This window comes from Onychomys torridus, chromosome 14 (genome assembly GCF_903995425.1).
Source record: "Onychomys torridus chromosome 14, mOncTor1.1, whole genome shotgun sequence".
NCBI lineage: Eukaryota > Metazoa > Chordata > Mammalia > Rodentia > Cricetidae > Onychomys > Onychomys torridus.
Genome location: NC_050456.1, coordinates 51,894,063 through 51,916,379, shown reverse-complemented (window position 1 = coordinate 51,916,379; position 22,317 = coordinate 51,894,063). Strand labels below are relative to the sequence as shown.

At 49.0% G+C, this 22,317-nt stretch overlaps 1 protein-coding gene across 2 annotated transcripts in view; it reads left to right on the top strand.

Annotated features, from left to right (window-relative positions):
* The window catches only part of Dpf3 (double PHD fingers 3), a 314,556-nt gene that overhangs the window by 181,771 nt on the left and 110,468 nt on the right, over positions 1–22,317 (top strand). For both annotated transcript variants that reach the window (XM_036205812.1, XM_036205813.1), the window contains exon 6: positions 1,503–1,581. In XM_036205812.1, coding sequence (XP_036061705.1) covers positions 1,503–1,581 — 79 coding nt within the window. The remainder of the gene's footprint in view (positions 1–1,502; positions 1,582–22,317) is intronic.

The following is a 22,317-nucleotide window of genomic DNA, read 5'->3' as shown; positions in this document are numbered from 1 at the left end:
TATCTCCGGTGAAGTCCCCAGTAAGATATGGATGCTTCTATTTGTGAGTGTGTATGTGGGGGAGAATCTATCCCAGGCCTTTCTACCATGAATCCGTGGGACCCACTTCTCTAGAGCGGGCCTTGAGCCTGCACCCCAGACTTCTGTCCTGTCCTGCTCCTCTCCTGCTGACCTTTTCCTCTCTGTCCCTGAAGATCAGACCACAGCCAGCTCTTGCCATGACTGGGAGTTTACTGCTGGTAGTCATTAGCAGCGAATGACCCAGAGGAGGCTAAGGTACCACAGGAAGGCTGGCCTAGGGCTTACAGTAGCTTATAAATAAGCCTTGCTGCTTTCTGGTGCCGCTGTTTGGGGATGCAGAGCTGCTTGGAGCCTTTCAGGCTAGTCTCTCTTAAGACTGAAGTCTAGGCTCTTTCTGCCAGTCCACTCTGGTCACATGATCCATCCAGGGAGACACACAGGGTTCTGGTAGGTATCAGGAATCCAGCTCCATTTGACCTTGAAAGGTTAATGTCTTAAGCTCCTGGCTGGAGGCTTTAGGTAGACCACATACAGGAGCCCTGCCTCAAGCAGCCCTGGGGAGGGCTGGGAAGGTCAAACATGAAGGAAGAGGCTGGGCTCCTGAGGCTTAATTTAGGGCAGGCAGCTGTGGGCTCAGGAACTTGGGGTGACGCTGTACTTATTCTCCCTGCCCCCCATCCCCAGTGTGCTCATCAGGAGAACAGCATGTAGAGCATCATGATGTGTTCTCCACTGTGTGGTGACGTGGTCGAGGCACCCTGTTTGATGCTGCATTGGTTAGATTCCTGTTGCTGTGGTAAAGCACTCGAGAAAGCCTCTTAAAGGAGTTCATGGTTCCAGAGGGGTCAGCTACAGTTGGCATTCTCCATCGCTATGGGTTTGTGGGGGAGTCTGAACCTCCCAGTGGCAAGAGTATATGGCTGTACAAAGTAGCTTGCCTCACTGTAACCCAGAAACAATGAGGGGCAGGAAGAAGGATGCCCAGGTCAAGTATAACCTTTAAAGATGTGCCCCATGCTTGCCCTACATATTCCAGTCTGACTCCGCCTCCTAAGGTTTCCATCACCCCCAAGAATAATGCCACTAGCTGGGCATTTTCATATTCAGGCCATGACATCGCCATTCAGTCACACACCCTGTTTATGTTCCAGCTCCGCATTTAGTAGATGAATGATGTTGAGAAAGTTATTCCGCCTCTCTGTTGCCTCAGTCCCCTCATCCCCTCACCTATACAAGGGGACCACTATTATACCTTCTTCATGGAGCTATTATGAAAACAATGGGATGAGCCAGATGAGTAGCTGAGTGATTTGGGACAAGTTACCTCATCCCCTGGGTCTCCGGTTTCTTGCTTGTAAAGCAGGGTTGGCATGGGAACAGAGGCGGTGATGTAGGTGATTCACTCAGGCCCTAAAGAGTGTATGCCCATGAGCTGAGTGGCTGTCATAATAACAAGTGTCTCGTACTCAATGTCTCCTCAGGCTCGTGGCTCTGCCGGTGGCAGGAGGAGACATGATGCCGCTTCTCAGGAAGACCATGACAAACCCTACGTCTGTGACAGTAAGTATCTGGCGTGCTGTCTCAGCCAGCTCTGGGCTGCACCAGGCTTTTCTGCTTCCAGCTCTGTGTGGTCACACTCCCTGCTTTTGTTCAGGTGGTGGCGGGGCTCTGTGCACAGGGGATAGCCTGGAAGGGGACTCCACCTCTCACACCGCCCTTCAGGATCTCCTTCCTGGCTTTCCTCCTATGTTCTGTCATGGTCTCTCTCAAGATTCATCCTCTGCATCTTTCTCCAGTTCAGAATCACAGATGAAAGTGTAGCCCCAAACTCTCTGACAAAGGTTCTTGGCTTCTGCCACGTTCCATTGGTTTTTCTCTGGTTCCATTTCTCTCTCCCCATCTCCTGTCCGTGATGATGGCTTGCTTTAACAAATGGCCCTCGATTTCTGACCACCATTCCTTTCGTGATTCAGAAACATCCTTTGGAAGAACGGTTGCCTGGTTCTGGGGTTAGAGCCTGAGGTTAGAAGTAGTGTAGAGGCCAAGGGAGGGCCGTAAGGAGGACTGTGGTCACCCAAAGGACAGGGGCTTTCTTTTTTCTCACATGCCAGGATATGGTGTGGTAGGTTCCACAGCCTTGTCCTGTTGTCCGCCACTCTATGGGCACTTCCTGCTTACTCCATGGCAAGAATAGCCATCAATGCCACATGCCTAGGGGTCTTCCTTGCCCCTCCTGTCTGCTCTCAAAACCCAGAGCTTGGTCACCAGGACCAGGCTGCTCTGAGAACAGCAGGAAGCTAGACAAGGCAGGACCTGGCATGGTGGTCTCTCTGGGTACCTCTCCATCTTGTCAGGGCCTGCAGCTCTGTGGATGCAAAGAAAGCCAGGGGATAGGTCATCAGGAGCACAATGGGGTGGTACCCTCCCCCTATCCTTGACTTCAAAATGTTCTGTACCCTATGGGGATGACATTTGATGGGACAACATTTTGCTAGAACTCAAACTCCATGGCTCTCATTTTGGCTGCTTAATACACCATGCAGATGAGATTCCTGAGACATCTGCAGGTCACATCACCATCCTCAAGCAACTGTGTTCCAGGAAGAGAAGAGAGCAGGGCCTGGGGTCTGGGGCCTTTTGGCAGAAGGTGCCTGCTTTGGTCTGGACCTTACTTGCCGGATATCATTTAGTTGTGTCCTGATGTGTGAACAGTCTAAGCATGCTGGTCCTTGGAAGACTGGGCAGTGGGTGGGATTTCCAGCTGTGTATAGCACCCCACTAAGAGGGCTAGCGGCTGTTTTGAAGCGGAGACATGGCTACTCCATTTCTCTTTTAAAAAGCTATGTTTCCCATTATGTGACTCTCTGCTGTTGGAGATAGTGGGATTAGCTTTTCACTCTATTTCTGTAACTTCAAGAAAGTTCCTGTTGCGTTGATTGGTGATGGATTGTGTGTCCATGTGTGGGGTGCATGCACGCAATGGCTTGTGTGGAGGGCGGAGGACAACTTGTAGGAGTTGGTTCTCTCCTTCCACCTGTGGGTTCTAGGGACAGAACTCAGATCCTCAGGCTTGGTGTTCAAATGCACTTACCTGCTAAGCCCATCTCACTGGCCCTTTTTCTAGAATTTTCGTGGGATTCTAAGGTGTAATAGTCTCATCTATTTCCAGACACACTCTCGATGTTCTTTGTTCTTGCTTCAGTCTCCTCCCCATTCTTTTCTCCACTCCTTTTTCTCTGATGTCTGTGTCCCAGTGTATCATCTCTATGAGGCATCCTTTACGAGTGCCCTCTTGCCTGGCTCCCGCTTCTCCTCTTCCTGAACGGAGCCTTTGTATCAGCCCCCCTTCCTCCTAGTTTCTGCTCTGAGTTCCCAGCAGACCCTCTTCTCCAAACCGCCCAGCTCTTGGTGTCCTTGGCTGCTTTCTGCTACCCTCCCCTGTCACTTCCTCCCCGTTTCCCCTGAAGAAGGACTTGGGAGGACTCATCACAGGATGGCACCAGCTTTCCGGAAGTCTCAGCAGCTACTTCCTTGGCTCTGCCCACGTATGTACTGCCTCCCTCTTCCTCCCTCTGCAAAGCAAGGTCGGTTGCAGTCTGCCCTTCTTCATTCTGGCTCTCTCAGGACATTGTGTGACAGCTTGGTGATTAATAGACTTTATTTTTATCTGGTGCCCTCCAGACAGGTGATCCCTAGGGGTAGAAGTGACCTTTGGAGAGGTCATGAAGCCCCCCTCCCCCAAGCTGGACAAGGAATGCTTTTAATAATCTCTAATGCATCCTAACTGGAGAGGTGTCCTGTCGCCCTCCTTCAGCGTCCTCAGGGATGGTGTTACCACTAGCCCTTTTCCCACCACTCCAGCTGTGCTTCCCTCCAGCTGTGCTTCCCATGACTGTTTTCCTTAATGGGAGCTGGAACTACTCTCTCTGCATCCCCTTGTCTTTTGTGTCCCCTTCCCAGCAGATAGGCATGCTCAGCATTTTGGTCTAGTGTCTGCTGTATTCTTGGATGAAGTAGGGTCTGTCTTACTCCATAATCTCGGTGACATCCTGCTCTGAATTCCCTTCTGGGTCTATAGTTGAGTACTTCTACTGGAAGTAGCATCAAAGACAAGTAGCTCAAAGAGCAGACACTTTCTTGTTTGGTTTATACACCAGCTCTTGGGACAACCCACATTTTCAGAGAATACCCAACTGCTTTGTGCACACCTAACCGCTTCCCAGTCAGTTCCTATCTGTCTGGCACCAGGGTTTCTCCAGGTGTAGACTCTTTCTCCTGAGGCATTTGATTATCTTTCTTTCCATAAATCACTCTACATTTGGCCCCATTGAATCTCAATAAACAGATACAATAATGTGTGACTTCAATATACAAGATTCAATAAAGGCAAATTTAAAGACATTGCCCAGTAGTTAAATTCCATTCTCCACAGACTTGCAGTCCCTGCCATTTTTGTATCCTCTGTGGTTTGATTTGCATAATTCCCACTCCATCTTTGGGGTTGTTTATGAAAACATTAGGTCACCTTGGACCCCAAACACATCTCCATGGATTTATGTGGGTTGGTAATAGCCATTTTTTCCAGATGCAGTTGTGTTTAACCCTTCCTGGTATGTGTTCTTGGATGTGGTCGATGCCTTTTGATGTTGGTCCAGGCTTCCTTTACACAATGGGTAGCTGAAATGTTATCTTCGTGGATAACTTCAGATGAGGTTTACTTCCTGCTTTTTACTCAGCCATTGATTTATTTCATCTCAGAAATATTAAATCATCTAAATATAATTTATTTTTTCACCCAATCTATGGTGTGCACACGAATACTTCATTTTCTAGCAAGTTAACCAATTTCTATTAATTATCTTGAAATTTTACTGAGTTGAAGGCTTGAAGTTCAGTTCCTTCACTTTCTGTCTTTTTGTCTCAGGAAAGGTGTTCATTATCTTAAAACAAAGAACAGAAATGGGCTTTGTGGGGGAGCCTGTTGGTGTTTGTGGATCTTGACCACCTACCCAGAAATGACCAAGACACTCATGAAAATGCAGATTCCATGGTCTCAATGGCAGACTTCCTCCGTCAGAATCATAGGTGCTGGCCTGGAGCCCACATGTTTCCTGCGTGTTTCAGGGGATTCATAAGTATGCTGATGTTTGAGAATGGCTGGTTCTCCTCATTCCAACACAAAAGCCTTGACCATCCAGCCCTTTTACTGCCCCTGCCTGGATCTCTCTCTCTCTCAGATGTATATGTATGTGCTACATGTGCACATATGAGCATGGCCACATGCACATGTGGAAAGCAGAGAAGGATATCAGACACTCTGCTTTATTCCTCTCTGGCAGGATCTGTCTCTCACCGAGCCTGGAGCGAGGCTGTCAGCCAGCAGGCCCCAGGAGCCCTCCCATTTCCAAGCCTGTACCGTGCTGGGGTTATAGATGCCCTCCTGCCACAGTGTTTTACATGGGTGGTGGGATCAGGACTCAGGCCCTTATTCTTGTGTGTCTTTGACCCACTGAGCCATCTTCTCAGCTTCCATGCCTGGAAATCTTACAGCTCCAGGATTCCCTAAGCAGTCGGCCACTGACTTGCCTCGCTGTTTTTGCTGGCTTCCTTCACATCTTTCCTTGGTAGTTCCTTTCAGCAATGGTAAAGCTCAGTCTAAACACAACACTCCTGCACCTGATTTTAATTTATTCGGGAGCATAAAGCCCTAATAGTACCATTATCACATGGTCTAGCTGGGGTGTTAAGTGGGGACAGACATGAAGGGAATCCTCGGGTGTGGGCTCCTGGGATGTGTTCAGAGTCATTGCCTGAGTCCCTCAGCCTTGGCCTAAAGAGCTTCCTGTCCTGAATTGCTCTGTCACACCCTTGTCCTCAGGGCAGACTCCCAGGGAGAGACCTCCTTTCATATTTTATTTGTCCAAGGAGCATGACAGAGACGATGATGGCGATGACTGAGGACATTTAGTCTCTACATGGTAGGCATTCTGAGAGGAACAAGAAAGGCCCCCGAGTTACAGCAACAGTCTTATTAGTGCGTACCTACAGCTCTCAGAGTGGTGTGCCCGGGCATTTTGTAAAGACTGTCTCCATAAACCCCTACAGTAACCTTCAGCCACAAGACAGCTGGCCTCACTTTTCTGTGAAGAAACAGAGGGCTCAGAGAGGTGAAGGGACTTCCCCAGGTTGCACAGCCGGTCAACAGTCACCCCAAGATCTGAATCCTACTTCCTTAAGCTCTAGAAATGGCACAGTTCTAGGTCTGGTTTAGTGTGTCCTCCTCCTACTGTGGAGTTCTCCCAAGAGCTGAGGGAAACATTGTTTTAGAAATTAGTTAATAAACACTCATTCTTTATGAGGCAGGACCCTGTGTGCTCCTAATGGGTGGCTTCTAGTATCAGATTGGCAAGCTTGAGTCAGGTAGTAATTGTAACTGGATGGATGGTGTAATTCCTGGGCATTTACACTGAAATCTATTAAAATCACACCATGCTAGAGCATCACTGTACGTTAGTGGCACATGTGAGTGTGACTCACCTCTGAGTCACACCTGGTGTTGACACATCAGGAAGGTCCACTCAGCCCCTATTTTTTAAAAGTCAGCAGGACTTTGTCTCAGTGCCCCAGCCCCGTAGACAAGGTCTGTGGCTTTTTAATGTCCACGTCACAGGGCGATCCTCTCTTAGAAACCCAGCCGGAGGTACCTTTTACCTAGTGTTCCCTCCTTACTGTGATAAAGATACCGAACTGAAGCTTCCTAAGGAGCAAGGATTTACTTCGGCTCCTGCTTTGGAAGCGTATAGTCAGTCCATCCTGGCGGGCAAGGCATGAAAAAGTTCATGCTGTCTTGAGAAATGTGGCAGCGGGCACAAGAGCCTGCTTGCCCACATCTTAGCAGATCAGGGAACAGAGAGTGGGTGGAAAGAGAGCCAAGCTATAACTTATCAGATCTGCTGCCCCAGTGACCCACTTTAGTGTAAAAGGTCCACATTTCCCCCAAACAGTGCCACCAGCTTGGGGCCCAAGTGTTCAGTGAGGTAGAATTGGGTGGAGGGAGCCTTTCCCATTCAAACCCTAATGGGGTGTAACCGTGTCTGCAGCGGCCATGTCAGAGTAAGCTCTGGGGTCTCTGCCTGCTCTGACCATCTGCCTTCTGCCATATTTATTCTGGAGGGAGAAAGGGATAGGGTGAAGAGGGTCTCTGTTCAGTTCTGTTAGTGACTGTGACATTTCCTCCTTGTGGTCTCTCAGAGCTCTGGGGCTCCCTCATCAGCACCCCTGCACTGTGGCCCCCCCACCCCAGCAGCCTCACATGAGGCTGTCTGCCCAAACCAGATGTCTCAGGAACAGAAAGGAGGAGTACATTGTGGGACATCAGGGGGGTCGGAGGAGCTGTGGGATGGGGGACAGATGAGATGGGCCTGGGTCTGCTTTCCCTCAGCTCCCTTCAGATCACTGTGGTTTCATTTAAACCTGTGTGTAGCAGGGAGACCCAGATGACTATTTCTTCCTTATTAAAATTTCCTTTGGAGGGCATGAAGGCCTGCATTCTCTCAGGCTCATGTGTTTTGTGCTTCAAACCGTGGCAGGAAAAAAAAAAAAAGCCAATAACTTGGCCTTCAGGCTTGCTGCCCTTGCGCAGTGGCTGGCCCATCACTCAGTTGTCTCGGGCTGTTATCTTGCAGATCCTTGGATGTGTGTGTGTGTGTGTGTGTGTGTGTGTGTGTGTGTGTGTGTGTGTGAGAGGGGGTGGCAGAGGAGCCTCAGTGCCCCAGAAACTTGATTTGTGGAGCAGGACCTGTGGGAGGGATTGATCACTGAAGATGGAATGCATTTGTCCTCACAAAACTGGGCCTGTTTAAATATGTAAATGCTATTGTATCAGGGACATAGGGGGTGAAGGTGTTCCTGTAGGGCTGGCCAGAGGCAGGGTTGGGAAGTTCCTCTTGGATGCCCACCCTCCACCTTGCCTGCCTGTTTTCTCTGCCCTGCTGCTTGGCCGTGGCCTTCCTGCTCTCAGATGTCCTTGCCTCATTCTCCCCTCTAAGCTGCTATAGCCACCGATGCCTTCTGGAATTACTTTCTCATCCAAAGGGACCTTTTTACCCATGATGCTGAGAGGTTCTTTTCACTTCTGAAAGCAACTGTTTCCTATGGAACTAGTATTTGTGCAGGAAAGCAGAGGCTGTGGATAATTAAAAAAAGGGGGAAATAAACCAGCTGTTATCGTAGTCCTCAAAGGGAGCTGAGTCTGAAGTTTTTGTAGGATTCTCTGGGATTTATTCCCTCTCTCCCCAACTCTCCTCTCACCTTCCACTCTCACCAGTACAAGTGAATAAGATTTCCCATGTCAACAGATATGTTTCTATAGCAGCCGTGCTAGGGCTACATAGTATTCCACCATGTGGACATGCTACAGCTTACCATCTTTCTGGTGTGTGTGGTCAGTAGTCAATTTGCTAAATGCTCAGTTTAGAATTTGTTCCCGACTAACAACATGGCAGCTATTTCTCCACACGGTTTTGTCTTTTTTTTTTTTTTTTTAAGCAGGTATTAGTTTTACATAATAATGGTTTCATTTTGGCACTTTTCACAAGGGAATATAATGTATTTTGATCATGCCTATCTCCCATTACCCTCTCTTGTCCCCCTGCTCACACCCATGGGTCCATTTTTCTCTTTCCAACTAACCTCTCTTCTACTTTCATATCATTTATTTTTCTTTATTTATATTTGCAGACCCAATGAGTTTAATTAGGGTTGCCTACATGAGCCCTGGTAAGGGGTCATTTACAGGAGCACAGGCATCTTCCAGTGCCATGCCGTTAAAGAAAATGTCTCCCCTTTCCCCAATAGTGGCCAGTAGCTCCATAGGGAGGGGTGGGTTCCCATGAGCTCCTCCTCCACCCTCCATGGAATGGTAATGGGCCCAGTCTTTGTATAATGTCTTACTGCTTCCTCAAAGCAGAACTGAGGTCAAAGGGCTTAGTGCATGTCATGGTGTGGGGTATGGCCTATGCCAGGTGAGGGGGCTGGGGAAGGACAGTGCCCTGACCAGGAATTCAATGACAGAAGCCATGCTGTGGCTCTGCCACTTGCTGTCTGGGCCTTGGAGAAGATGACTTCTTCTGGGTGTCATGTCCTCTGTATGCATTGGGAAGGGCACCTAACTGTGATGACACCCGATATGGTTGAAGAAATATTTCTCCTGCCTCCATTTCCTCTTTCTTAGTATACCTGGGGAGACCAGTCCTGTCATACAAGGAAGGATTTAGCTGAGCAGATACTAGGTGCTCTAGGGGCCAAAGGAGAACTAAGTGTGTATGTGTGTGTGTGTGTGTATGTGTGTGTGTGTGTGTGTGTGTGTGTGTGTTGGCAGGGTGTGGTGTGGTCAGAGGACATAGCCTGAGGCCAGTCTGATTTAAACAAGCACAGAGTGAGTGGACTCCTGTCTTCTGGCATAGAAGAGTTTATGTATAGGTGTGGAGAGATCATAATAGTAAAGGTTTCTGACTTAGGTTATACGTTTGGAATGTTCTATGGGTTTCCCTATATGAGCGGTTTCATTCTCACAGCAGGGCCATGAGATAGAAACTGTGGTCATCTCTGTCTTCTAGACAAAGACTGGGGAGAAGATGCCCATGTTCCTGTGAATAACTCCCAGGTCACACAGGGAATAAATGGGGTGATGGAACTTAATTGTAGCTGTGGCTCTCTTCCCCCCTTCCTTCCACGGTCATGGATGCTTTCTATACAGACATTGAGTGTGCCTCCCACGAGGCACCCTCTCAAACTGTGTGGACACAGTTTGCCTGTGTGTTTGTTTTTTTGGTCTAGACAGTGGTACCATCTGGGGGCAAGGACCATGCCATAGGCCATTGGCACCGTATCCCTAGCACAGTGCTAATCCCAAACCCTTGATGAATGGCTGGGGAGGGGTACATGCTAGGAACGGAGACAGACTACCTGTCGAGAGCAGAGTATACAGTAGGGTGACAAGTGTCTAAGCAGGAGAGGCTTACAGAGACACCACGCTAGGCTTCTCCGCAGGGTGACTGCGTTGTTAATCTACAGGATTGTTTAGGTGAAATCCCTGAAGCCTGGGCTGGGGTATCTTCCCAATCACATAGAAGAAGATGAAGCCGGGCGGTGGTGGCGCACGCCTGTAATCCCAGCACTCTGGAGGCAGAGGCAGGTGGATCTCTGTGAGTTCGAGGCCAGCCTGGTCTACAAAAGCGAGTTCCAGGACAGCCTCCAAAGCTGCAGAGAAACCCTGTCTCAAAAACCAAAAAAAAAAAAAAAAGAAGATGAGCAGCCTGGATGAGAGTGGGAACAAAATGAATGAAGTAACAAGGCAGGCCTCGTGACAGAAAACTCACAGGGGTGGTGGGGATGGTTCAGCTGGTAAAGCGTTTGCCTTAGAAACATGAGGGCTTGAGTCTGATCCCTAGAACCCTCAGAAAAAAAAAGTGAGGCATGGTGCACAAGCTCGAAATCCTAGGGCTGGAGAGGCAGAGATGGGAAGATCCCCGGGTTTTGCTGGCCCGGTAAGCCTGGCCTGCTTGGCCTGTTCCAGGCCAGTCAGAGACCCTGTCTCCCAAATAAATGGATGGCGCTTGAGGAACGATAATAGAGATTATTCTCTGGGTTCCACAAGTGTACACACACACACACACACACACACACACACACACGCACGCACGCACACGCGCGCGCGCACACACACATACACACATACACACATGCATACACACATGCATACACACATACACACACAATACACACACATACACACACCACACACACATACACACACATATACACACATACACATGCACACACATATATACACACACAGACACACAGACACACACACACACACATACACACATACACACATGCATACACACATACACACAATACACACACATACACACACCACACATACATACACACACATACACACATGCACTTGCACACATGTGTGCACACACAGAGACACACACAGACACACACACATACATACACACACACACACACACACACACACACACACACACACACACACACACACACGAGAGAGAGAGAGAGAGAGAGAGAGACAGAGACAGAGAGAGAGCAAGCGAGAGAGACAGAGAGACAGAGAGACAGAGACAGAGACAGAGAGAAAAGGAGATAGAGACTGGAGGTAGGGAGGAGAGAGAGAAGGACCCCCCAGAACCTGGCTGTGGTAGAGAGCATGGTGGGTGTTTAAGCGTGGAGAGAGAGGTCCTGAGGACTGCCAGCATCTTGGGCTTGAGTCACTGAGACACGAAGGGAGGCTTAACTGGAACCTTCTGAAAGGAGCAGGATATGTGGAGAGCGATGAGACTTTGCCATGAAAGCTGGGCAAGTGTCAGGAGGCGCAGGCAGGAAGTCTTTTTTTTTTTCTTTTTATTAATTAAATTTTTTCATTTATTTTACATCCTGACCACAGTTTCCCCTCCCTCCTCTCCTTCCATCCCACCACCACCTAGCTCCCCTCTGCCCTCCCCCACATCCATCCTCCTCTTTCTATTCAGAAAGGGGCAGGCCTCCCGTGGTGTCAACAAAGCATGATATACCAAGTTGAGGAAGGACCACACTCCTCCCTTTGTGCTGAGGCTGGGCGAGGCAACCCTGTATGGGGAATAGGTTCCTAAAAGCCAGCCTAAGGATTAGGGACAGGCCCTGCTCCCACTGCTAGGGGTTCCACAAATAGACCAAACTACACAACCATCACAGATATGTAGAAGGCCTAGGTCGGTTCCATGCAGGCTCCCTAGCTGTCTGTCCAGAGTCTGTGAGCTCCCATGAGCCCAGTAGTTTCTGTGGGTTCCCTTGGAATGACCTTGACCCCCCTTCCTCCCTCTCTTCAGGATTCCCGGAGCTTGGCCCCCGTGTTGGCTGTGGGTCTCTGCATTTGATTCCATTTGTTACTGGTTGAAGGCTCTTTGATGACAATTAGGGTAGTCAGCAATCTGATTACAGAAGGCCAGTTCAGGCACCCTCTCCACTATCCAGGCAGCAAGTCTTAACAGAAGCAATGGACTTTGGTTTCCCTAACGGTGACAGGAGTCCCACAAGGTGGCTTAGGACTCACATATAAAGTCTGCTCTGTACCTGGTGCATCATTTGTCAGGGTGTCCATCTAGGCCTAGAAGGTGGATAGAGGTCTCCAGAGAGGGAACGCCCACAAGCCTCCACGTGGGTAGGAGCTGCCACTGTGGTAACTGGGTCGGATTCTTGACTTTTTCTCTGTTTACTTTCCCCAGAAATGTTGACCATCATATTTATTATTCAACTATTTTTATATAATTAAATTATATTTTTCTTTTTAAGCTAATTAAAGACACACCAACATGGACCTCACTAGAATGAGGGTTCAGACACTGCCTTGTAAGAGACAATGGTTGGAAGAAGATGGACTTGAGATCAAGAGGCAGGATTTGAAACTTTGCCATGTCATTTCCTAGCCGTGACCTTGGGCACAGCCCGGGGCCCCTTTGAACCTTGATTTCTTTGTCAAGTTAATAACACCAATAAAAATGCTAGAGTTTCTAGGAAGGCTCAATAAGAGAGTGTGCAAAGCATTAGCCTATTGCCTGCTTCAAGGATATTATCAATGAATATTTATTATCTTTATACCAACTGGCAAAGGCACTTAGCACTCTAGGGGAGTCCCTGGGTTGTGTTCTGTGTACCAGGTACTGGAGTTGCCAGGTCTGTGGAAGCAGTCTATCAAATGGAATGAATTGGCAAAAATGGCCAGTGTTCCAGATGCTGTGCAGTGGGGCTTGCAGCCTTGGTCTTGTGCTGACACGGGTCTCACCCTGTCTCTGTGGTTTACAAACTGATCACCTCCATTTTACAGACAAGAAAACTGAGGCATCTGAAAGTCACTTGCCTCAGGTCACAGAGCAAATCGCCATGTTTCTCAGTAGCACAGGAAACTTCATGGTTTGGTTTGGTTTGTGGCCTGGCTGCACCTCTCTTCCGGGTGCTCGGGAGCAAGTGACATTGTATTCTGAAAAGGAAAGACTTGCAGTGTGTCTCTCCCTTCCTGTTATTAACTGGGAGCCACATTCACATCTAATAAATTCCTAAAATAAGCACAACAGCTGCTGCCCTGGGTTACCACCAGGCTTGCTGGGCAGTAGATCCCGGGTCTGGACTCCTAAGATATTGGGCAATGCCAGGCCTTGAGACATGTGTCTGTAAAAAGGCAGAATGTTAGCTGGGTGTGATGGTATATACCTGTGATCCTAGTACTTGGGAGGTGAATGCAAGAAAACAAGGAGTTCAAGGCTAGCCTTGGCTATATAGTGAGTTCAAGGCCAGCCTATGTTACATGAGACCTTGTCACAAAAAAAATCACAGAAAAGACCAAAACCAAACAAAACAACAACCAACCAAACAACAAAAGCCAGAAAAACACCACACACATACACACACACAAAACACACACAAAACAAACAAACAAACAAAAAAACAAAACAAAAAACAAACAAACAAAAACATCAGGATGTGACAACCTACCACTCCCCCAGCTCCTATGATCCTAGCCAAAGAATTAAGTTTAAAATAAGCATCATGAAAGAACAAACGACATCACAGGAATGCAGTTGCTGGCCTTGCTGGGTAGGTGGGGAGATGGGAGTCAGCAGGGCCTGGGTGGAGATGGGAGTCAGCAGGCCCTGGGCAGATGTTGTAGTTAGGAACATATATCATTTTTCTCTCATGGCTGAGGGGGCACATAGAGCTTTCAAGGCCCAGAGAAAACAGAACCATGAGGAGCTTGAAAGAGAGGACTTAGAGGGAATCTGATCTAGCCTCCATATTTTCACAGTGGGGTTTGTCCAAGGATATGTAGAGGGTGTTTAAAAGAGCTGGAATTGGATCCTCGGGCTGCTAGAGGCAACCAGCTCATCTGGAATCCAGCCTTGGAGGCCCATCCCAAGTGTGGGAGCCTTGGTCCTGCTAGAGGGGACCCTTGCCAACTTCTACAACTGCAGGCGCAAACAGTTCAGGGGTGCTCTTGTGCTTCTCTTCTTGAGGCCCAGAGTCACTGCTGGTTCTTAAGGAACGCCTAGCCATTTAAACCGGCCCTTCGGGCTGAACAAGCCCGCCCTGAGAGCGCATGTCTGAGCTGCATCTCTCCTGGGGTTTTGACCCAATCTCAGTTTATTGTAGAGCCACATGGGACTTTTCTCACGTTGACTGCTCCCTACCTGGGGAACTGGACGCGGGGCTTTCCTCCTCCACCCCAGACAGTGAAGCAGAGAGGAGAAGAGGGATGCCGGCCAGGTGTGTTGAGATCCAAACATCCACCAAGCAGCCTGCCAGCGCATGGTGGTTCTGACCAGATGGTGTGTGTGAGGCCCTGCAGGGTGTGGGCTCCACTCTGAAGGACTGAGCAGGAGAGAATAGGATGACATCATGATTATGAAGGTCCCATCGGGATCCAAGCAGAGCAGGGCACGGGCCCTACCTTACCCTTCTCACTCTCCACCCTCCTGCTTCTGCTTCTTCCTGGCAAGTTGCCAGATGCAGAATGAGGGCCCCTGAGAGAAGCAAGCTATGGAGGTCAGCAGAAAACACACAGACCGTCTTCTAGCTTTGTATTCTCCAAAGGTGGCTAGACCGAAGTTTGAATCCTGTGTTCGCCATTGGGGGAGTCACATAGCCTTTCCCAGACCCAGGTTCCTCGCCTGGAGAATGGGATCCATGCCTTGGGACTGGGGAAAGACTCTGGGTAGGCATTGGGGGCTGCCTGGTTGTCTGTAGTTATGACGCCCCCAGAGCCACCAGCAAGTGCTGGGTGCTGTAATTTGTGTCCCAGCTGAAGCAGTTGAGCTACAGAGAGAAGGGGCTGTGTGCCTGTGCCATGGGCAGACGCTGGGAATGTGAGGCGGCTTGTGGCTCCCAAGGCCTAGGCTTTGTCTCTTGGACACTCATCCCATAATTGCTTTCAGTCGCTGCTTTCAGTCTCTGGGAACCACTGGCTCAGATACCCACTGCGTGCTCCAAGTTGGGCTGATGAAAATGTGCCAGAGTCATTAAGTTATCAGTAGGGAAGGCAGCCGCTTCTCCCCGGCAGGAAGGATTCTGCTGTCTGCCGCAGCCGGCTTTGTTCACACAAACTGCCAACCCCCCGGTACACCCCCCATCCAGCCTCAGACAACGATTGGAGCAGGACTAAGGGGGATAGGGGATGTGCCATCCCTGCTCTGGGACAGCACTGATGGTATTTGTAACCCTAGCCTGGAGGTCCCATGTGGAGAACCCAGCTCTGGACCGGGAATGTGGGCAAAGCTATTTCTGCAGCTTGACAGATGGATCTGCCCCAGGGGGAAGGAAAGAGAGGGAGGCAAGCTGGACTTCCCTTGTCACAGCCATTGCTCGCCACATGCGCGGTGCCAGGAACACAAAATCCAGGTGCTTGCTTGCCAAGGTGAAAAGAAGGACCTTAGGCTATGTGCAGATGGGGCTGACTGGTCCCAGGGGGAGGATGGCTGCAGAGGTGCATGATGCAGAGGAGTGGGCCCCAGGGAAGGAAACTGGAGTGGGAAGATGGGGGTTCAGCCCTCTCTGCATGCTTCAGCAGTCTTGGGGCTTAGTCTGATTCCCTGTGACAGCTACTTCCAGAGTGGGATTGCTGACTTGGTAAGAGGGGAGCAGATGGCGCCGGTACTTTATTTTCAGAATGTTATTTTTCTCCTCACCTTCTTTTCTACCCTCCACCATTAGCCCAGACTTCAGAGGAGAAACAGCTAGCTCTCTCCCTTTTGGGGCTGATTGTCTTTCCTGAGCCCCTCTGATGGCAGTTGATGATGGCTGAGACTTACCATGGGCAGGATCCCCTTTTAATTTTTCTCTTGCATCTTATGGTGAGGTAGGTGTGCTGTCACAGCGAGCCCCATTTCAGAGAGGCTCAGCTGTTTACCTCAGGTCAGGTAGTCAGCAGTTTCGGTTGGAGTTTGAACCCACCCAGCGCAGATGTGGACTGTTCGGATATCGGTACAGCCCCCTACCCTCAACCCCCATGACAAAGCTAAATAGGGCCAGAGCTGCTTGGGGCCTAGGTTCACCCTGGTGGATTTAAAGCTTTCAGTGGGAGTAACTTATTCATTCCCACATCCCCACCCCCAGATTTCCAGAGCAAGATAAGATCCAGAGGGAACAGAGATAGAGAGCTGAGTTGGTAAAACTGCTCATAAGGACCTGAGTTTGATTTATGAAATCCATGTAAAATGCTAGGTGTGGTAGTGTGTGCTTGTAATCTCAGCACCGGGGATACAGGGACAGGTGTTCCTGGGGCTCACTGGCTGTCTAGTCTGCCCTATAATGAGCTCCAGGCCATTGAGAACACACACACACACACACACACCACACACACCACACACACACACACACACACACACACACACACACACACACACACACACACACACACACACACACACTACAATAAGGGGCCCTTGAGGAATCTATAGAAAGTCTTTCAAGATGGTGGCCATAGAACATGAAACCCAGAGTGAGGCTCTTCCTGATTGCCCAGATGAATTTCCTGTGAAGTTGGTCCCTCATGTTTGGAGTGACAGCTGGAGAGGAAGCAGTATTAAACGCGGGAGGTCAAAGGGTGTCATCTCTAGGCTGTCTAAGGCAGGATTTCTAAAGTACTCCTTCCTACCAAAAGGTTGCCCTCTGATTCCATTGCACTTCCCTCAGAATACATCACCGAGTCTGGACCTCCTCTCACCCTGTGATGATGTCATTTGAAAGACAGTTAGCAGCTTTGTTTGTGGCTCAGTATCTTCTCCATTAACTCCAGTTCCTCCTACCTCTGCCTTTCAGGCTGCCCTTTCCTGCTGCCTCCCTTCAGCCTGTGACTGCTCACAGATCCACTCTGATAAATCGGTGCATCCCTCTCCTCACCCCATAGTCCCCTTCTCTCACCAGCTGCCCTGTCTCCCCCCACAGCCCTGCTGGGAGGAGTGGTCTATCAGCCTCTGGCTGCTTCCTCCTTTCCTGGAGCATGCCAGCCCTCTGCAGCGCTGTCTCATCCTCCAGAAGGTCATGGATTATTTTCTTGCTGTGGTGGCCTCCTGAGGACCATATGCAATGGTCACCCCCACCTCCTTCCCCTTTGGCCTTACTTAGTGCCCCTGCCTCTCTCAGCCTTAGTCTACCCACCTTTAAGATGGGTGTATTAGCTACTTTTCTGTTATTGTCGTATAACACCATGGCCAAGGGAACGGATAGAAAGAAGCATTTGTGACAGTTCCAGAGGGTTAAGAGTCCATCATGTGGGGAACTGCATAGGACTGAACCAGGCCCTCTGAATGTGGGTGACAGTTGTGTGGCTTGGTCAGTTTGTGGGACCACTGGCAGTGGGACCAGGATTTGTCCCTAGTGCATGAACTATGGAGGAATACCTTGCTCAGACTTAATACAGGGGGGAGGTGCTGGTCCTGCCTCAACTTGATATACCAGTCTTAGTTAACTCCCATGGGAGGTTTTATCCTCTCTGAGGAGTGGAGGGGGGGGTTGGGGTAGGGGGAAAGTGAGGGGTGAGCAGGAGGAGAGGAGGGAGGGGGATCTTGGTATGTAGAATAGAAAAAAAAAAACCTTTTAAATTAAAAAAGAAAAAAAAAAGAGTCCATCATGGCAAGGAATCATGGTAGCAGGTAGCACGCATGCATGGCAGCAGGAACAGGTGAGAACTCACGTCTTGAACCACATGTAGGAAGCAGAGAGAGTGAATGTGAAATGGCGTGGAGCTTTTACACCTCAAAGCCCCGGCCCCCAACATACTTCATCCAGCGAGGTCATACCTCCTCAGCTTTCCAAATAGCACATCACCAACTGGGGACCAAATGCTCAAATGCTCAAGGCCATGGTGGGGGACATTTCTCGTTCAAGTTACCACAGTGGGGATGTGAGTTGTCCTGAGCATGTTTACTTGTTGTACTGAGTCCCGGCATATGAGGAGCACCCAGGAACTGATGGCAGGAGCTAGGGCTGGGGGCCTTGATGCTGCTTCTGCCCCGAAACCCTCCTCCTGTGGGGTATTCTTCTGGCTCTCATGTGAGTCTTCCTTAACAGTTTTCAAAAGGAGTCTTGTGTTTCCCAGGCTCTGTGACTGCCTCTGCTGTTCCTCTCCACAGTTCCCCTTGCTGTGTCCCAACACTGTAACTTCCAATGCCACTGTGTCTATAGCCCAGTCACATCCCTTTCCACATTCCACAGGCTGAACCCATTTTCTTTCTTTCTTAAATTCGGGTTTTCTCCCGTATCCTTCTAACAGCTCATCCAAGCCAGGAATCTGGGAGTCTTCATTACTTCCCTTAGCTGACATCCAAGTGCCTGTCACAGTCAGCCCCCATGCTGGCCACTGCAGATGTGTGTGTGTGTGTGTGTGTGTGTGTGTGTGTGTGTGAGAGTGTGTGTGTGTGTGTGAGAATGTACAGGGTCTGTCTCACTGGCTCCCTGTAGGAGTGATGTGGATTAGTCCCAGGAAGGTGAACACCAGGGTCCTGATGATTGGCAGGACCTCCCTGGGGAAGGGCATTAGAACTAAGAGCTAAAGGATGATTAGATGCTCATCAGGCAAACTGGGGGGGGGGGGGGGGGGTGAGGAGCATGCTAGGCAGAGGGATGAGCATGCTTGAAGGCTCTGTAGCAAGGAGAAAACTGCCTAAGAAATAAGCAAGAAGGCAAAGAAGGAGGCAGGACCTGGTGCCAGATGAGGCCAGGCTAGGCAGCACACATCAGAGACAGCCATGTTAGTTGGCACCTTGGTGCATTCTTACACCCCCTTCTACCAGAGTCTGTCTTGAACCCCTCTCCCCATAATTGATTTCCATCTGTAAGGACGTACTGTTTTCAACCATCTCTAACATGTGAGCCAGGTTAAGATGATCCTCTGGATAAACTCCTCTCCTGGTCTCTCATTGTCAGGATGGAGTCAAACCCAGAGGCCTGTCTTGTTAGCTCCCTTACCCCCACCCCCCGTTCTTTGCTGCAACTCCTAGTACCCCTGAGGTGCTCGGTGCATGTGCTCTGGAGCCCCAGGGGAAGTCTTGTTCATCTCATGCTCTCTGTCAAGCACTTCTGACATTGGTTAGAGTCAGGCCTACATCTTCTCAGGCTTTAGTGAGTTCCAGGATAATCTGGGTTCCCTAGTTGGCTAAACAGATGGCTGGGTGCCCCCCTGATAGCTTGATTCAGCGGGTGGGGGGCACCTGAGAATTTGCCTCTGTAACAAGTTCCCAGGTAGATACTGGCGGTACTGGTCTGGGAAGCACATGTTGAGAATCTGTGTTCTAGCAGAAGAATTTGTTCTTCAAAGTTTACCTCTCTACAGTGCTAGGGGAGGAAATGGATGGTCTGCTTGGGGTTAGCTTTGTAGGTTTTCAGAGCCATTAGTATGAGATTAGTGTGGATAGATACAGGCTTGCCTCCACGCCTGGCTCTTGTCTCTCCCACAAGTGCTTCTACGTCCATTCATCAGCCACTCGACAAATACGTTTTGGAGAACGTGCATGGCGGCAGATGAGGTGGAGCGGTGGCTATCAGATAAGTCAATAGGAAACCACCCTGGAGGGAAGACTGTAGGTGTAGACAGGATCATAATTCAAGAAGTCCAGGGGAGGAGCAACCGCTTTGAAGGGCAGGAAGTTCCCGTCCCTGGGGCCTCTGAGCAGGCTTCTAGAGTATTCATGGGAATAATATTAGTGGGTGGTTAGTCTAAGTAACTCTTAATAAGAAAACAAAGCAAAACAAACAAACAAACAAACAAACAAAAAATGCAACGGTTGACCCTGCAATCCATAAACGGCCCACTTGGGATCATGGGTGGATCTGCAGAGGGTCCGGGCTGCAAATACTGAGGACAGCTCTACTTAAACTAGACATACATTCCTCAACAACAGTGTGTTTGGTGACTAAGTGGATTCATGTCCAATGACCCTGTAATTTGTTGCTTATTGACCTCGGATCATTTAAAAGGTTAAATGGAAAAGCCACAAGCGGGCAGAGTGTACCTCTGGGGCCTCTTTATGTCCTGTTTCCTAAGTCACATGGAACTGAGATGCAAGGCATCATTTCAGTTTGTTTCACAAGAGAGAGAGGGAGAGGGGAGGGGAGAGGGAGCAGGAGAGGGGGGGGAAGAGAGAGAGAGAGAGAGAGAGAGAGAGAGAGAGAGAGAGAGAGAGAGGCCTTGCTTAAATAGTTATTAGATCATCAGCTTGAATTTCAAACACTCATCAAAGAAGTCCAACCAATTGCCAGATTCCACAGTGTGGTACACGGTTTCAGAGTTTCTCTTTGGGAGTCCAACCCTTAAGATGTGATGAACAAGACTGGTGTGTCTTGTCCATTACCTACCATTTATTGAATATCTACTATGTTAGACTGGGTGAGATTCTTTACAAATGCTATTTACGATATTTCAATTAACCTCCAAAGTAAGTATTACTATCTTCATTTCCAGAAAAAAGGCACAGAGAGATTATGTGCCTTGTCCAATTTCACATAGCAAAACTTGCCCATTCGTTTTTGGAAGTTGACATAACTATAAAATTGAAACTCTGATAAAGATAGTTAAAAATTATAGCTCTATGAGTCTGAGTTCAGATGTAATATTATAGAGTTGAATCCAGCATTATATCAAATGAATAATACACTCTGACCAAATGGGGCGTGTCCTAGGAATGCAGAAATAGTTCGATAATAGGAAATATTAGGAAACCAACCTAATTCACCATATCCACAAGCCAAAGAAAATCCACGTATTAGAGATGCTTAAAAGGCAGTCGACAAAACTCTCCTATAATAAGACTCTAAGACAGGAATATTAGGAACTGCTTAGATTTAATAAAGTTAAAAAGTAGCTATAACATCATTCAAAAACAGTGAAACCCTAGATCCAACTTCATAAAAATAGGAGAGGCCCGATTCTGCCATTTAAAGCTATCAACCTGGCTATTACTCAAAATGAATTTCGCTACTTAGAAGTAGTTTACTTAAATAAGGGAGAGGAGATGTTGCATCTATTTTTGCTAAGCCCAGGAGAATCTGATAGGAAAAGACAAGCTGTGAGGAGTCCATTCGGCAGTACCTAACTGCTCTTCTCCATAGAGTGAAGGTTACAGTCACTGAATTTGGACACCTGGAACTGGGATTTGAACCCAGGTCCGATGCTGAAGTCTTGCTCTTCCTCTTTATGAAACATTTATACTCTCTGGTGCTAGTGATCTGGGAGAAGAGAGAGTCCCTTAGAACCAGCCCAACCCACAGTGCTCCAGCAGAGTCCTCTCTGGCTTGGCCTGCTGGGAGGGAGAGGAAGATGGGCATTTGTGAGAGAGAGAAGGATGAGCATTTGGGAGGGAGAGAAGGATGAGCATTTGGGAGGGAGAGAAGGATGAGCATTTGGGAGGGAGAGAAGGATGAGCATTTGGGAGGGAGAGAAGGATGAGCATTTGGGAGGGAGAGGAAGATGAGCATTTGGGGGGAGAGGAGGATGAGCATTTGGGAGGGAGAGAAGGATGAGCATTTGGGAGGGAGAGAAGGATGAGCATTTGGGGGGAGAGGAGGATGAGCATTTGGGAGGGAGAGGAGGATGAGCATTTGGGAGGGAGAGAAGGATGAGCATTTGGGGGTCACAATTTCACCGTGAAGACCCTGAAGCCTCTGTTCTTGGCAACCCCATCCCCAAGCCTGAGGTCTGGGCTGAGTGTGGGGAGGCATGGCTGGTGGTCTGACCTGAGGTCACTTTTGTTCTCTAGATGCATCCAGTGTACCGAGTCACCCCTTATTCTTGCCTCCAAGATGCCATATTAGTGTTACTAGTTGCCTTTTTGTCTCATTTGAAGCAAGTCTGGGGTGCCAGAGGCTAACGGGAGCATTGAGGTCACAAGCTACTAAAGCAACCAGGACGTCTCCATCTCATTGTGTCTGTGGCGAGAGTAGAACGCATTCTCCCCGCATAAGTCACAGGGTGGTGCACAGAAAATTTGCCATGTTGTACAGAATGAACCGCAGAGTAGCAGATGGGGCACTGCAGAGGAATCCAGGAGACCTGGGTTCGGGTGGCTCGTCCACTGATGTGCTCCATGTTCGTCCCAGTGCTGCTGGGCCTCATTTACCTCGTTGGTGACATAAGACGTCGGGGACTGGATAGGCTTCTGGTGTTAGCTGAATGCAAAGTTATGATGATAATCCTCCTCTCTGTGTGCTCAGTACCATCTGAAGTGCCTTGTTAAGCCTGGGAGT